Here is an 18,205-nt window from a genome sequence, read left to right as displayed (position 1 = left end):
TTGTGCTTTACCAGAAGCAATTTCCAAAAAATATTCTGATTTGGAGGTCCCTTTATACACTACAATAAATATATTCCAATGAACTCAAACTCATTCCAGCCAACACAATAAATTTTAATAGACACAGCCTTAGCATCTGATTTCAAAGCTTAGGATTATTGTGTTCTTTTTTTTTTTTCAGTATCAGATATTTTCATATTTAGAATGAAAGTTACATTGCAATTAGATTATTTGTGCAATGTATTCTGTAAGATACAGCTCACTTCCAAAAAGAGCTCTAAATGATGAAAAGTTATCAAAATCTCAAAGTTTAAGTGTTTAAATACTGCATTGCCAGAGTTCAAAACTAACCTGATCACACTGCTAAGATACTTAACAAGTAATGGATTTAAGAGGGAAAACCCCAGCTTAATTACGAAATGGGATTTGTTAGATATTTACTTGTTTTGTTTGAAACTGAGAAAAACTAGTTTTACTCATTGAAAAATTACTAGTTTGGTAAGAAGAGTACCAGAAAAATATGAAGTCAAATTCCAAATATCTGTGCCTAAAGCTGGAGACATGCATGTGTATTTGGACATTTAAGTAAACTGATTTTCTCATGAGCTCCACATACTCAGTTATCAATGGTTTAATGGGAACTGCACTAAACTCAGTATTTCTGAAAATCAGGTCACTTGTGTGGAAGAATAAAGCTGTAGGTACTTAACTTCAGGCAATCATTTTTGAAAATAGATCTTAACCATATTTTGATGTCTCCCTAGTTCCAATTAAATTATTAGAAGTAAAATTCTGGTACTAGTGAAGTTGGTAAAAAATACCTTACAGCCTTTCACAGATTTAAGGTTTCACTCAAGAAAATACCAGAAAAGACAGGAGTCAGCTGTTTGTAAGAAGTCATCACTTAAAATTTTCATTTTCAAGTTTTAGGCAATGATCATGAAAGAACTCTACTGATCCCAAACATATAAGAAATTTTCCCAGTCCACAAACAAAATAAAATGTTAAATGCTTATATTGTATTCAGTGATTAGTTGACCTGGAGTTGACATAAATTCCACTTTTTTGTCTTTGAGGAAAGACAGTTTTTCTCTAAGGATCAATCCTTCCTTAAACTTCCACTCACGGCCTTCCTGCCATGCAGGTTTTGAAGTTATAAAAGAGGGAGTGACACATTTGTGAGTTTATTATATCACAATGCATCTCATCCCAGCAGTATTTATTCACAACACAAACACAGCAATTCAAGAAGAAACATTTTTAACATAAGTTGTATGTCTTTGCAAGACAACAAAGAGGTAAAACCCTCTCCTGATTTTAATATGATAAATATTTGTTACAAAACCAAAAAATAAAATCTGCAGTGTCATAAACCTGGGAAAACTAACAATATATTTGCAGCTTCCTCTTCATGATAATGGTGTTGTAACTCTTTTTAATGGGAATGCATTGTCAGATCCATAAAACATACATAAAACATATATTTCTCTAAAAATTAGAAAATAATATCTTGGGAAATAATATCTTTTGAAATTGCCATAAAGCCAGCACAGGTTGTTGGGAAGTTTGGGTTAGTTTATGAGTCTGCTATGGCAATTATAGGAACAACCCCACAGTGGTTTAACAGAAGCCTGGAAAGGATTCTCAGTCCTGCTCTTGCACTGTTGCTGTTACGACTTTATTTGATTTACTCCTTATTTGCACCAATGTAAATAGGAGCAGAAATCCTTTTTTTGCTGCTCCTTCTGAGATTTGAACCTCAGCACTGACACCCCAGGAGTGGTAAATCACCATTTTTATTAATGCCAGACTGACTGGACAGGGTACTTAGTGTCAGAAAAACAACTGCACCATTGGGGAGGCACCAAACATTGGGTCTGGGTTTTTAAGGCCTGCTGTGAATTAAGAAAATTATCAACTGCTGCCAAAGATGAAATCTCTGCCGAAAGGAATGAGGAAAACTTGTTTCAGTGAATCTTATCTGTCCACAGAGAAAGCCACTGAAGGGCAGTGATTTATAGGAGGGCACTTTCAGTAGAGAAGAAACATTATTGCTCATGCTTTTGCCATGTGCCTGGATCATGCTTTATCCAAGATAACTCACTGCAGATGAAGAGGGCATCGTTATCAAGCAACACCAGGAGCATGGAGTGAGCACTGCTGGAGCCACAGCTGTGGGCTAGCAGGGGATGATGTCCCCAGGCCAGAGCTGCTCCCAGGATGTGCCACCCTGCCCACAGCAGCGCCTCACAGCTGAGCTGCACTCACGAGGCCCTTTCCCAAAAGACAGGCATGCATCCAGATGTGGCCCTGACACTAAATCCTGGAATTACTGGGCTGGAACACAACAAACTGCAATTATTTGCAATTATTACCTAACTCTATAAAGCTTTTTCACCATCAGCCTTAAAAATAGGAGGCCCCTAAGCAGCATGCACTGCATAATGGCAACTAAGGATCAAAAAGAGCTTGTGTTGCTTATCTTAAAGCTGATGAATTAAAAGAAACATCATAGAATCACAGAATATCCTAACCCACAAGGATCATTGAATTCCAGCTCCTGGCTCAGCCCCAAAATCCATCTATACACCTGCTTGTAAACCTATGAGAGGCTTTGTGCCTTCAGATCAAGTGGGAGAAAGTTCAGACAATGCTTTATATTTTCTAAGCAAGCATTAAAAACAAACTACTGATGAATTGGTCAGAAATTAGGATGAACAATTCTTTATCCTGAAAAAAAAAGAAGAAAAGGAAAAAAAAAAAGTAATAGAATAGACTGGGTTGGAAAGGATCTTAAAGATCATCTCATTCAAACCTCTGCCTTGGGCAAGGACACCTTCCCCTAAGACCACAAGCTTCTTTCCAGGCTGTATTTTATAATAATTTTTTTTAATTCTTTAACATTTTATCCTTTGACTCAGTTATCAGACTCTTCCCATGTTCAGAGATATCCAAGTTTGATTTCATTTGTGGCACTGCAATCCTCTGAATGTGTGGAGCCTTTGTGTACCAGACTAATGCAAAGCAGACGTGGTATTGGGAGCACAGAAGGTGATTCATATTTTGTTTGTGCTGCCTGGCTTTTTATAACAAATGTACACAGTAGCTCTGTCTAAGCTAAATATTGATAGAACAGATATCTATTGAGAAAATGTAATTTCCTTGAAATACAATTCGTTGTTGCCTACTAAAATTCTGTCTTGAAGGAAAAAAAAGGGATTTTTAAAAGGCCAGGCAACACTAAAACAGTCCATCAGTTTTAGAAAAGCTTTTTGTAAGTTTTCAGATTTTAACTAAAGTTTGATATTTTGGTATCATAGAAAATATGCAGTCAATCTGCATCATATACATGATACAATGACAGAAGAAACATCTGAAATGTACATTCCAATCAATAAAACCAGTGCTTGAATATGTTTCTGTTAGAACATGCCAGCTTCCTGTTTTGTTCCAAATTGGAAAGAAAGGAATTGTATTCTGCTCCCTACTTGTCTCCAACTAGTATTTCCCGTCTTTTAATAGTAGAATTACTAACTTGAATTTTTTTCTGTCCTTAAAATATTTTTTTATGCAAAAAAATGCAAAAAACCTGAAGAATCTGAGCTTTCTAGAGCTCTCCCAGATAAATCGAAATTAATCAGGAAAGCAAACAGGCGCAAAAAAGTTGCACAGAAAATTGGGCTCTGTATGTTTTTTAATTAGCTATTAAGCCAATATTTTAGATAATATTAAATCTTATAAAGTACTGTATCTATTATTTAAAGAAAATATATAAATCATACTAATAAATTACCTTTTAAAAAATTTAATTAATTTTGGCCAGTCCTGTTTCATGTATGCTAAGTGTTTTTATATGACCTGATGAGCAATAACATTTCTAATTCAGTTTACAAACACAAAGTATTTTTGTTTTTAGAAGATTGATGCTTTCTTGATTTATAAAATGATGAAAAAGTGGAAACTAGGTAAATCTTTTACTCAGATCCATGTTTTGGGGCTTGAACATAATAAAAAGGCTAAGTTTTAGAACAGAGGTAGGTTTGTAAAATTATTAAGATTTTTTTCTGAATTATTAAGAGTTTGAGGCAGGTGAGAAAAAAATTCCAGGGCAGCAGAAAAAGAGTGGAAAAGCAGCCAAGGTAAAAGTGAGGCAGGGGTGGAGCAGGCTGGGATGAGGAGAAGAGGGGATGGGGCAGAGGAGCCAGGACCCAGCCAAGAGCAAAGCCGGGCAGAGCAGAGGGAAGGAACTGGGGTTCCACTGACAGAGAGATTGCTGTGGAGCTGGAATGCAGGGAACAGAGCCCACTTGCTGTCACCATGGCTGGTCTCACATTCCTTTCGGGGGATCTTTTTTGTCTTTTTCACAGACACAAGTGGGCAGCAGCAAAAAAAAAAAAAAAATCAGGGATGGAGCCACTGCTTCAACTGTGACAGATTGAACCCTGCCGTTCTATGGTGGTTTTGTTTGGGAATCTATGGTAGCTGATGCTGTGTTTATCTACTTTAGAGTCTGATCTAGAAATGAGAATCATAGAATAAGAGGATTTCCTGAGTGGAAAGGGACCCCCAAGGATTATTGAGTGTTGGAATCTGAAATGCAAGGAACTCTCAGAACTTTGGGCCTGTAAGGCAAAGCTTAGAATTAAACACAGGATTTGATCTGAGACCTTGGAAAAGGCCTCCAAACTTAGATGACAGAAGCAAGGATGTGGATTTATAGTTTAAAGCAGAGACATGTTAAGCTAGGTGAAGTTTAGAGTTTCAGAGTTTAAGATTAAAAAAAAAAATAGAAGTAGCTACAAAGGTAAACAAGGAGTTCAGAATGCAGTACTGTAGGTTTGTGTGTCATACCATGATTGGCTAAGAAAGCTCATGCTGTAGCATGGATCCATAAGATGAAATATTTAAGGATTGGATCAAAAACAAAAATATCCTTGTTGACAGTGTTTTATTGGTCAATAAATCCATAAAAGGTCTTGTAACTAAAGGTCCTGTGACCTTCTGAACCACTCAGTGAATATATGAGCTGAACTCACCCTTCCTGTTTATGTAGAAGATAAGAAAAATAAACTGCATCATCTAAAAATCTCAGAGGTCCCATCTCTAACTCATTCAAAACTCCTTCAAAAAAGCCCATAATCGAGTCTGACTGCTGGCCCTGCCCAGACCCCCCAGCAATCCCCCCTGTGCATCCCTGCAGCTGTGGCAGCCTCGGGGCTGTGCCCATTCCCTGGGGAGCCTGGGCAGTGCCAGCACCTCTGGGGACACAGAACCTTCCCTGACCTCCATCTGTTCCCTGGGTGCTGTCCCTGGCCTGGGGAGGAGAGATCAGAGCGGCCCCTCAGGAGGAAGTTCCGTAAAACTCAAACATACTCTCCAACATCTTCACACGCAAGTCCTAAAGCATCCAAACATGTTGGCAATTCTGAATTTCTAATTCTGAAGATACTATACTATGATAAGTGTCATGCAGGGCCTCTATGTAAAGGTTTAAAGTCCAGCTCTGCAACAAACCTGATGGAAGTGACAATGATTAGAAAATCACAGTGATAGAAAATGATGGATTATAACAGCTGACATCATCCTCTCATCCTCCTGATGCTGCCTGGCCTAAATTCCCTGAGGCAGCAATGCACAGTGATGACAATTATTAAATAGACTCTCTCCACATATACTTTTGCTATGAATTTCACATTTTAGTATTGGTTTGCCTAATGCTTTAGCAGGCGGTACTGCAGAGCAGAATGTGCTCTGGAACACTCATCACACCATCCAATCACTACCAAAGAGGAGGGGAACATGTGTGCCCATAAAATTAGATAAAACTCACTGATCTGATCCTACTGGAATAAAAGATTTTGTTCAAATTAGATCAAAAAGGGAAAATATTATAAACTGAAGATTCAGAAGTCATATGGGCATAATCATCTGTGACTTTTGTGTCTTGAAACCAGGAATGGGTTTAGACAAAGGAATACAGAATATGTTTTGACAACTTTACAACTGGCGTGGCACAAACTCAGTATTGTTAATGCAGACACTACTGGATTATTTAAATTCACTGCAGAGATACTCTCTGATGATTCAACACATCCAACCTCATTTCTCATAAGAACCACTCACATTTCTTATTTTCACTGCATTCCTCTGTTTCATAAGACTACTCCTATCGCAAGGAGCATTTTGGGGACTTTGAAAATGATCTGAACTGATAAATCTAACATCATAAACCAAATCCTACCCAGGAATTTTCCCAGAAACAGAACAGCAGGACAACAGTCACACAGTGAGTGGGGAAATACACTTGGGGTCAGCCAGTAGCATTCCCAAAGAACACCTGCAAGCAGTCCTACCTTATAGGGCTGGAAGACACGTCGGGATCATGGGCTGCCACCTGCCCCAGCACAGAGTTGAGAGCAGCATTTTCATGTACTTCCAGAAGGTAAGCGGGTGAGGAGAAGACTGGGGGCTCATCAGCATCCTCCACCACGATCTTCACGGTTGCTGTGTCCTTGAAGGGGCCCCCGCTGAGGAAGCGAGGGTCAATGTGGATGTTGGCTGCCTCCACCTTCAGGGTGTAGGACTTTTTGGTCTCAAAGTCCAGTGGCTGTTGAGAAAGATAAAGATAAATCTCATTTATTGATGGCCACAGAGAACAAGTGATCGAAATGGTGATGGATGTGAGTTATGTGCATTTTTAAGCACACGGAATGAGTTTTAATGCAGTCATTTCCCTCTCCCAGAAACCCAACCTCCAGATTTCCTAGGCACATACTGATATCTATTTATTTACCAGCCTCAGAGAAAACAGCACTGTTTCCTTGTTTTTCACAAGAAATTTACTGAAATATTCCCTCTCATGAATTACACCATTACAATTACATATCAGACATACACTACAAATTTGTTTGGGATGACACGAGTTGCATACCAATAATGCACTTCATCAGTGCTTTCCTGGCTGGAGATAATAAAATAAATTCCACTGGCTTCACAAAGAATAAATATTTTATTACTTCCAGAACAATGTGAGAAATGCAAAGAACTAGAAATTATTATTTGTTGGACAGAAGAGGCAAAATGTAGAGCTAATCATATGAGAAGGTACTTCAATATTCTTGCACTACAAGTAACTCTGTATTTCCATTTATAGGAGTAAATGAGGTAGACCTCTCTCAGGAATTTCTTAAAACTGTAGCAATTTCTACTTCTGTATCTTTTATCTTTTTTTTTCCCCACAGACAGAGTCACAAAACAAATTACTTTACTCTATCAATATACCTGCCATATTACCACTGCTTTTTACTATTTTACAGTCCTATATTAACTCATAAAAGATGAAAACTCAGTGGATTTAAGGGGCTGAAACACCAAATAAACCCCAAATCTGTGACACTTTTGAGTGTTAGACTTTTTCATTATGGGAGGTTCAAGTTTGTGTCTTGAAGCACATCAGTATATTCACTTCATAATTCTCTTGTGTCTCACAACGATTCAAATTTCAAAGATGCAAATTGCCAAGCATTGGAAAGATATTAAGATTTGCATTATAATGTCTCAGGGATAAAAAGAAGAGGACATAGACACTCTGAATCTGTAATGCAAATACCAGCAAGAGCACAAACAGGAATCTTCAGGAAGTCTGTCAAAGCCTTCAATATGTATATCTTCAAATTCTCTTGATTTTTTTCAGGTATGAATCAAGCTCTAATGGGATTTGCTCTTTCTCACAAATTCTAGTAAACACAAGAAAATCTTGCTTCTTTTGCACCTCTTAAATTAGTATGCTTTTGAAATTATGAATGGGGATTTATAAATCAGCATATTCACAATTTGCCAATCATGGCTCCTGTAGCACTTTTTCAGTTGCTTTTCATATGCTTTACAGAAATGACAGCACCCCAATACATTTAGTCATGCCTAATCAGAATATCATATTGAAAATTTACTCAGCATTGTCTAAAGCCCATGATTTTATGCTGAAGAAAATCCGTTGGTGAGCAGTACCCTCTATACATCATCTAGTGGAGTAGAACCAAAATTATTATTGCTGTCAAAATGAAAATATGAAACAACATTATGGTTGAGATTCAGTTATGAAATAAAGCTAAGGGAACTGGGGCAAAAGGCTAATTGCCTCAGCTTACAAGAGAGGCCACAGCATACAATAAATAACAGTAAGGAAGAGCTGGGATGTATATCATAATTTTCTCTTTAGAAAAACAAATGTGAATTTAGATAAATATACATCCATTTATTATAAATCTACAGTGCTGACCTACTCACTGAGAAAGAGAAAACACAAAGTTTTGACAGGCAATCTGCCTGACCTCTTTAATGACAGGTACAAGTGGAATATTAATTACCTGTGCTCAATGGATTCACCTTTTCTCACTGGAATATCATGGTTTGGGTTTTGCTTACTTTTGGTTTTTTATAAACAAAGATTCATTAGAGTGATCTGTGCTATGCAGTTAAAACCCTCTGCCACTGCTATAAATTATATTAATATCCTTTTTCAGAACACAGCATGAGGAACAGCTTTTTGTCCTTCCCTGGAAAATAATGACAAATAAATCTGCAATTAATGTTTCTCTGCCTTTACTAGAGGAGTTGTGTCCTATGCTGCCTCTCCCCATATTTCTGTACATAATTGGGTGGTGGTTTTGTTGTGTACATGCAAATACCCCACCTTATACACATCAAGATTGTAAAAGCATAGAAGAGATAACATGGTTTTCATTAGGGCCCAAATTTGGCATTTCTCACGTGAAACTACTGAAAATTCACTGAAATCCCTGTTAATTGAGTGAAGACAGTTCAACATGAGAGACAGGTAGAAGACTAAGCTCTCACATATCAGGTAATTTAATTAATGCTCTATGATTTATTTTTCTCTGAACAGCTACACAGGAAATCAAATAATTGAGAGAAGTTATTTGATGAATACTCAGCCAATATTTTTCAGAAGTTTAAACCACCACCACAGTGGAATTTAATCTACTCTTCTCCTTTGGATCCAAGGAAGCAAAATCTGCATGATGCGACCACATTGGAGCCTGGATAAGATTAACATTTCCAGCACCCATGGATGTCTCCCCAGTGGTCAATTTTCTCTATGAAAATTCAGAGGAACATGGCCAGTACACCCCTTTTCATCTCTCCACTGGCTTGACACCTCATCCATAGATGGGAGAATCCCTGGAAATCCAGCATCTTCCGACAAAGCCAAATCTGGCTGGGTAGTTGCATGTAAAATGAACATTTATGTTTTTAACAGAGATATGATTTACCTTTCTCACTCTAATAATGCCGTCCTGAGTTTGGGCATCTGTAGTAATCTCAAATACATCCATTCCATCTCCTTCAATAATATCATAGGATGATTTAGCATTTTCTCCAATATCCAGGTCATTTGCTTTCACCCTTCCTATCGGTTCACCAAGAGCAACATCTTCCATTACTGAGAAGTGATAGAGACCTTACAAATAAGAGGAAAAGACTAAACATTAAAGCTGGTCCCAACGTTCCCTGTGTGCTCTTCAACGTTCACACGTCCCCAACGCCAACTCTTGAGATGAGCAACTGATCCAAGCCCCATTTACACACGTTATTGACTGGAAGCAGCAGAGCATGGTCCTCACACAAGAATATTCACTTTACTGCAGGTGAGTGTCTTTTCCATTCCAGCAGTCTCCTCCTCCTGCCTTGCAGGGATGTTTTGTGTTGGCAAACACAAACATTAAGCTCCTTTCAACACTGCAGAACTTACCTTTTTATACAGACATTTTATTGACAAGGAGTTACAATTCAACCGAGAAACTTTTGCTTTTACTTCACAACAAATTTTCTACATAACTTTAAATATTTACTACTTTTTAAAATGCAATTTGAATTTGTTTGTTTAAACTCTTCCACCTCTCTTTTGTGGTAAGAAACCAATCAGGAAACATTCAAGGAAACTCCTAATTTTTATTTTTTTTATTGGAAACAACTTTTCATAGTAAACATTACTGTGTTTACTATTTGTTGCAGAGTTCCACTAAAATCCATTTGAAATTGCTATTCAAATTGTCAGCATTTTATTTTTTGTTATACCTGCTTCAATCCTTTTAAGCAAAAAAGCATCAAAAATCTATTTAAATATATTATTTTAGGTAGAAAATTTTTTAAGGCAAAATCAAAATACCCATTTTCTTTTGTATCTCCCTGCTCTTAACAGTACTCTAAAACTCAGAAGATAAGCATTTTATACCCACAATTCCTTCTAGAGTCCTTATATTTCTGCCTCTTTATAATTGACTCTGATTGAAGTTAAGGTTAATGCATGGTCTAATCAAACAAAATGCTGCTCAGGGGTTAAAACAGGCAAAAAGAATTCAAGGATAATAAAAGAGACCATTAAAACAGTTTTTGATACAGGATTCTGGCCTTGTTCTTCTCTGTCCTCCCTGTTGTTCTAAGACAATCTGTTAAGTGCAGGTAATAATTTGCCAAAAACAATGTTCAGGAGTTGTTGTTTTACCTGTTGTAGTTGATTTCAGTAGCAACAGCTGAAAATAGGAAGGAGACTCAGGAATTCATAAATACATGTATTAGCTACACAATGAAGTCCCAAAGTGACTTGTTTCTAATGTTCCTAGGCTAAATTATTAGAGATAATTCGGAGATCATCAAGATTCCTCAGAATATCCATAATGGCTCAAAAACAATGAGCAGCCAAAGCAATGAAGTGCCTTGGGAGATTAAATTAAGCATTCATCATTTACACTGCTGTCCACACTTTGTGGTTTGAATCTCCAGGCACAGCTGATTGCATTGTTAAATTGAAATTTTGCTCTCAGATTTATTAAAATAGTTTACAAAATATTAAGAAAAAATTAAAAATTATGATGCAGCTTACTCTGTTACATAAATTCTTCTCCAGAATTATGAATTGTGTCGTAGTGCTGAGCTGACCAAAATATCCACACTGGGCATCTTTGAAAGCCTTGGGTTTCCACAGCAGTGCACAGTTCCTCTCATTACAATTCTGTGGTAAACTGCCAGGTTAAAAACTTCAGTGACTTATAAAATGCCTCTAAAATTATTTCAGAGAGATCACAGAAGTAGTGAAAGTTCATCTTTTTCATTTCTAAAACCCAGGAGACTAACGCTCTGAAATCAAACCATAAATATACATTTCTGTCCTGCCTGGAAACAATAACCTGATCTAACACCCTGTTTCCCGAGCTCATTACCATTTATTGTGCAAGCAGCATGTCTTACATCTTATGAATTTCGATTTCATTCTGGCTAGGCTTATTGTAAGTTTGATCCTTTCCTATTTTCCTTTCCAGGCAAACACAAACTGTGCTTCAAAAGTGCAAAAAAAAAAAAAAAAAAAAAAAAGTCAGACTTGCTCAGCTCTTGTCCAAGGGCAGAGTTGTGGCTAATCTGTGGTGCTGGGCAGCCAGCTCAGAATGCTGCCTTTTGAAAGGCAGAATTTGTAATAACACCCAGCTCTAACGTTACTATGGCTCATCATTAAAGCAATAAATACAAAATACTCAGTGATAAAACCAGTAGGGTTTTTTCCTAAAGAATTTGCATAATGGTCAGTGGGTATTCCCAGGGGGAAGCTCAAATCCTGCAGGATTCAGAGGCAGCACCTTCCTCGTTGCTGCAGGAAAACTCATCCAGGAGCAAATGCATTCCAGGGATAAGGACGCAGCCCTGCCCCCAGTCAGTGCCACTGTGCCCAAAAGCACTGGGAAAGGGCAGTTTCACCCCCACATGCTGTGCTCCTGGGTTTGGAGCCTGCCTCTAGTTTGGACCAGCAGTGCTGCTGATTTTCAGGTCAGATTTTTGCCACGTTGGGCTTTCTGAGGCAGTGCTGGACAATAGAAATGCCAGGTAAGCTGGCAAAGGCAGGGCTGTGCTCCCTGAGTTGGAGCCACAGGACTCTGCAGGTATAAAAGAGACATCCCTCTGCAGGCTGGTGATAGAGTTCATCTCTAGGCATTGCATTGTTAGGGAAATTCTTGGAAAACACTAACACACAGGAAAGGCAATGCGACGGGACACAAAGTAAAAAATTAATGCATTTCCTGCTTTATGAGAGAAAACCATTTATTGTGCACAGTGCTTATCTGTTAAAACCCACCAAGATGAGGTAATAAAATATATATTTTGAAAATAAGCTTTTGCCTCTGCTTATTTGTATTTGATTTCTCTCTCTCTCTCTCTCCATTTCTATGTACATTTTCTACAGGCTACAGAAGCAGATTTATCATATGCTGAGCACTAGGACAAACCCATTTTACTCTGTGTCCTCAGAAGAGGGCAAAAATGGAGCTGAAGTCATCCATAGATGGAAAAAAATTAACTGTACACTGGGTCTTTGAGCACCTTTTTAGAAAAATATAAGAAAACAAAAATGATGAAAAATCTAGATGCAGCCTCAAATACCTTTAACTTTAATTTTCCAGAAGAAGCTGGATAAAATGCTACATTTCTAATAGTGTATTAGGTTGCACCCGCTCCAAATAAAATCAATCCAGTCATTATGCTTTTCTTCCTCTTTTTTTCTTTTTTGTCTTCATCTTGGAAATAGACTACAAAGCTTGCAGAGAATCTCAGCAGGTTGCCAAATCATTTTAACCTAGCTCAGCAAGACACCCATTGGAACCACAGTAGAAAATATGGATTTTGAATTAAAGATCAACAATTATCTAGATTCAGACTTATCTCCTTTGTTTTCTTCAGTATTGCCTAATTAGTCAAGGCTTTTATTCCTTTTATCTGTTATATGTGTCTTTTACTGGTGGTGTCACTTGTCTGAATGAGATGGAAGCAACAAAGCACACAGAAACAACTGCACTGAGAGAAAAGGAATATGTTTTCAGCAGTTTCCAGGCCCTTTTGGGTGGATATAAGAGGGGTAACAAGGAAGGCAGAGATCTGTACACTGTTGTGGACATAACTCCCTCTTTCCTAAGCTCTTAATCAGGCAGAGGACGATTAACCTTTCTCTAGCCACAATTTTATCTTTTAAGTTACATTAAAAACCCAGGCAATATGAAGATAAAAAAAATACTGGATCTTAAAAAAAAAAAAAAAGAGAAACACAATAGCTTCTCAAATAGGAGCACACACACATATAATGGCACTTACTCTGTGCAAATTTAGGAGGATTGTCATTCACATCACTGAGGGTAATTGTCACTGTTGTAGTTCCAGAGAGTCCACCCATATGTCCTCCCATGTCCTTTGCTTGGATGACCACAAAATATTCTTCTTTGGCTTCTCTGTCCATGTTGGGAAGAGCTGTTTTAATTATAGCTACAATAGTGGGGGGGGAGAAACAATCAGTTACAGACACAAATTCAGTTTTCAGCTGTTTTTATGGATACATGCAAATATTGGTATACAAAAAAATGTCAAAGGTCCAGTTAGGTTGCCTCTTAATACAAAAGATTAAAAAGAATTGGAGATTTTGAAAAAATTGTATTAGAGGTCACTTACCTCGATTTAATTAGAAGTGCACTGAAACTGTGGTTCAAGAATTAATCATAGCTCTGATACTTTTTTTTTTTTCATTTTATTCCTGACAAACTTCGTGGTTTCTGCCCTGCCTCCCACAGAAATCCATCTTTTCCCCACAAAATTCCCAAACAGAAGACAACCACATAGAAAGCTGACTCTGTGAACACTATAAACCACATTTGTTCAGATTGTTTGAAATCATTTAAACCCAAACCCGTTATTTAATTTGCTCTTGTGCATATTTCAGGCTACAGCTGTTCTCTTTAGTCTTAAACTGAGTGCTTAAACTTGAACAGGAGAAAGACAGACTCCACTCTGCTCAAGGGCGTCATCTGTGGTACAACATCAGGAAGCTGCCATCACCTACTTTATCAGGTTAGAAGCTTTTAAACCTACAGAAGTTCAATGATCTGCTGTATACCAAACTATAAAATGTCAGTGGGCTGAAGGAAACATCAACAAGGGAGAGTTAGGTTAATTCCATGACCAGATCCACTGTAAACTCCTAGAGATTTCAGGGACATGTAGTAGAAGAAATAATCAAATAATTTTTTCTTTCCAAAATTTTTCCACCTGTAATGTGCTATTACATTCACAATATGTATTTAAAGTGTAATACTAAATGTTTAAAGGTAAATTTAAATAGTGCTCACTGCAGTTTAATAAAGTCCACCATAGTCATAAGATCATTACACACTAAAGACGCTCCACTAAACTTAGGGAAAACAATTCAAAATGTTCCATTGAAATATGGCTTTTTTTAATCCATTAAAAAGGAAATAATGTTTCCTTGCACATATTGACAGTAACAACAAGTCTTTGGTTTAGTTTTGCTTTCTTTGTTGGGATTGGAATAGCTGTGGAGGCTTCATCTATCTCAATCTTTTGTCTGGCACAGGTTCTACTAACCAAGCTTTTTAGAAATGACACTCTGAGTGAAATGCTGAGATTACCTATTCATGTAGAATAAATAAATAGTCTTGTTGCATTAATAGAGATGCTTTTTAGTAAATTCTAAAAGCTACAAATTATAAGAAAATGCTAATATTTATGAAATATACCTTTATCTTTAACAATATAATACTAAGAACCTGATCACACCTTCTTTTCATGGCTGGGGACCACACTAAGATCCAGGAGGTGTAAGGCATTTAAAATAAAGCAATACACTTCCTCCATAAACCTCCCAATATATCATAAAAGCAGGCTTGGAACCTACACTCTTGTAATTTTTTTCCATGAAATGTTTTTTGTTGTTGCCTCACATATTTTATAATTCTGCAGGGAAATGAAACCTCTGCCTTATGTCCGCAGCAGCTGAGGCAGAGAAATCTCTTGTTCCTGAGGAGCTCGGAGCCACAGGAGGGCTGGGGTTGGAAGGGACCTCTGGAGATCAGCAGGTCCAGCCCCTCTGCCAAGGAAGGGTCACCTACAGCAGGTGACACAGGAACATGAGCAGAGGGACAGGAAAACTCTCAATTAGTGAGTTTTCATTCCAGAACAGGCAATAAAAAGCCCACCATAAGTGGGGTTTGGAGCCTCAAGACCAATGGCCCAGCAGGTAAAAGTGCCCCAGGAGGGGGCCCACATTTATTCAGCCCACAAGAAAAAAATGCTTGTGTTAAGTTTTCTGAGTGAAAACAGGGGAACAATAAACCCCATTTATCAGTTTTGATAGGTGCAAAATAGAGTCAGTGAAAGAGTATGGTCATTTCCTCCATGGCAGCCTGGATAAGGAAAGTAAATGATGCTTAATTCTAAAAGTATCTGACAGTTGTGGCTGGTTTGGACTGACTGGGTTACTACTGATGAATAATAATGATGTATTCTACAAATAAGTCTATTGTTATAAATGAAATGACTCATAAAAAGCATGCTAATGCAAACCTAGGCTATCAGAATTTGGTCTACATTCATTTTTTTTTCACTAATATAGCAGATCCAAATATCAATGAACCCTTATTTCAATAGGTCTTGCATTAAGCATACTGTACTTTATCTCCATTATTTTTTTAGGCAGAGTTTCTATGTTTGTTTGTATTTTTAACCTAATTTACATAGTGAATTCTAGCCTACAGACGAGTTGTATGTGATGCCATATTTTGTATTCTGCAGTTTCCACCGAGAAAAGTCAATTATTTCACTAAATTGATGTTTTTTCCCAGACAGGTATTTTAATTTGTCTCTTGATGTATTGAACAGTTTAGCCCTTGCCTATGGTCTGAAATATATCACGCAGATTAAATACCTTTACAAGTGCCAAAATAAAAATTAAAATTTTGGCTTTTAAGACATACAAATTTTGGGGTTCCTTTTCTGTATAAAGGTACTAACACAAGCTGTTGTTTCAACAGTTTTATACACATCCACTGTCACAGACCATAAACCACTGCCAGAAGGTGAGTCGAAGTTTCAATTTCAAACACAATAAAAGTCTAAAAAGAAGTTTACTGTTTAAATTACCGTAAGAGGAACTGAAGGTTTTTAAGAACCAAATCTATCCAAATTACATGGGCTGATTGTTACCACTACATTCAGAATCTATAGAACTGAGGTCAGCAACAAGGAAGTGTTGATACCTCTTAGGAGGCGAATTTCTAAAAACCAAAAAGCTCCATCCTCATCTATCATGATCAAGACAAATACAGGCTAAGAGAGTTCTGCATATAGAATCTCAAGGATATTTATTTGCTCTTTTGCTTTATTCACCAGTCTTCAGGCCAGGCTTGCAGGAAGCACTGAAACCATCTGTTTATTTTTAGAACACAATCCATGCTCACCAAACACCAACACACACCCAGCACACAGAACATTAACTCATTGAGCATTCAACCTGCTCTGATGCAGTTCAACCCAGAAACAAATGGAGAATAAAATCATAATCACTTTCAGCATGCAGTGATGGATGAGAAGGAGATGTGCCAAACAGGAGTAGTTCAAAAGAGAGAATTACCATAAACTAATGTAAGGCAGGTAGATGCCTGTTGAAAGATTGTATTCAGAACAGTTATCAATGGCTTACTGTCAAGTGGAGAGATGGATGACATGGTTCATGGGGTTTGTTCTGCTTCTAGAATCATTCAATATTTCCTGAAAGCCAGTAGGCAGGGAGAACTTATCAAGCCTTTCAGATGACACAAAGTTGGGAGCCATTGCAAGTACAGGAATGACAGGATTAGAGTTCAAAACAATTTTCACAATTTGGAGAGTCTAAAATAGCAGGATGCAACTCAATTTGGCAAGCAAAAAGCATTTTTGTGTGAGGGAAACAATTAACTTCCCAAGTACAATAGAGCAGATGACTCACAAGACAGAAGAGAATGTGGAGTCAAAATGAGCTGAATGAGAGACAACAGCAACTTGCTGATAAAAGTGCTCAAGCATTTCCTGCTGTATTAGTTAGTACGGTATGTGGAAGTGTGGAATAATCTTTCCAGTGCACTCACACAGGTAAGTCTGCAGCTGGAACAGTGGGTCCAGTTTTGAAAAATATTGATTTATATAGTCAGGAAAGTATAAGGAGAGCCTTTACAGCCAAATATGTAAAAATTACTGGGAGCTACTCTCCTTTTCCACCGGGGATAAGAGAAGACATAATGGACCTAAATATAATCCCAAAATGAGTTTCAGCTGCACCAAGAGAGATTTCAGTTGAACATTAGGGGAGTACACACAGAAGGCTACCTGTAGAATTTGCAGAGCTCCCATTCCTGCAAGTTTTAAGAATGTATCAGTCAACCATCTTCCCCTTACAGAATGGGAAGGGAAAGTCTCATTCTTTTTGGGGCCAATGGCACTCACTGAATTCTCACTCAAAGTTCCTTCTCTCCATAATGTTGAAGTCAAGACTTTGTCTCCTTGTAGCCTGTAATAATTCCCAAACCTTGCTGCCATGAAAACATTCAGACATGCGGTACAACCACTGAACACCTCCCAGAATTTCCCTACAGATCCTCTCCCTCAAGCTGGAAAGATCAAGAAACAGCTTGGAAAGTAAAGAAGTCAAGGAGCAAACTATTCCTCCCAAGGATGAAACATCCAAATATTGAAGTACCCTTTTTTTTTTTTTTTTTGGCTGAGTTGCTTTTCCTGCTCAGCCATCACAGTCCCACTGCAAATAAAGCAGCTGCAAAAGGGGATTTACTTTTGTGGTGGTCCTGACTGCACACATTGAGCAATTTGCACAATCTGCCTCACAACTTGAATTAGTTAAAATGCATCCCTGGGGACTACACTCAAAAACCCATTTGGAAGAATATCCACATCTCACTCTGAAAAAGTCCAGGGGAAAGGAAGAAAAGTGGCAAAGGCTGCAGCTCATGAAAAGAAAGAAGTAAAAAAAGCAACAGAAAGAAGGACCTGGCTTTCACTTTTGTCTCCATTTTTTTAAGGATCTCTTTATGATAATGCTATAAAACTATACATAATAATAATAGAGCATATGGAACAAAACCAAGCAAGCACTATGCAGAATTGGAACCTGGCCCTGAAAAGCCTTTCTCAAACATCCCATTCATCTCACACATGCTTTGTTGAAGACTTCCTGCTATTTCAACTTGCATACTTTGATACTTTGGAACTTTCCCTACTTCATTTTGCAAGAGCTAAGTAATTGCTTTGATCTTCCTTCCGTGCTAGAATATTGGAGATTCTTATTAAATATAACAGCCATTTAGGA

General features: G+C 37.7%; 1 protein-coding gene across 2 annotated transcripts in view; it reads right to left on the bottom strand.

The window, feature by feature from the left end:
- CDH8 (cadherin 8) overlaps positions 1-18,205 on the bottom strand; it is a 155,028-nt gene that overhangs the window by 53,982 nt on the left and 82,841 nt on the right. For both annotated transcript variants that reach the window (XM_072934320.1, XM_072934319.1), the window contains 3 exons: positions 13,156-13,323; positions 9,294-9,481; positions 6,354-6,607 (listed from right to left, as the gene is read on the bottom strand). In XM_072934320.1, the coding sequence (XP_072790421.1) occupies positions 6,354-6,607; positions 9,294-9,481; positions 13,156-13,323 (610 nt within the window). The remainder of the gene's footprint in view (positions 1-6,353; positions 6,608-9,293; positions 9,482-13,155; positions 13,324-18,205) is intronic.

Source organism: Taeniopygia guttata, chromosome 11, assembly GCF_048771995.1.
Source record: "Taeniopygia guttata chromosome 11, bTaeGut7.mat, whole genome shotgun sequence".
Lineage (NCBI taxonomy): Eukaryota > Metazoa > Chordata > Aves > Passeriformes > Estrildidae > Taeniopygia > Taeniopygia guttata.
Note: the sequence above shows the minus strand (reverse complement) of the source record. Positions and strands in the feature narration are given on the sequence as shown.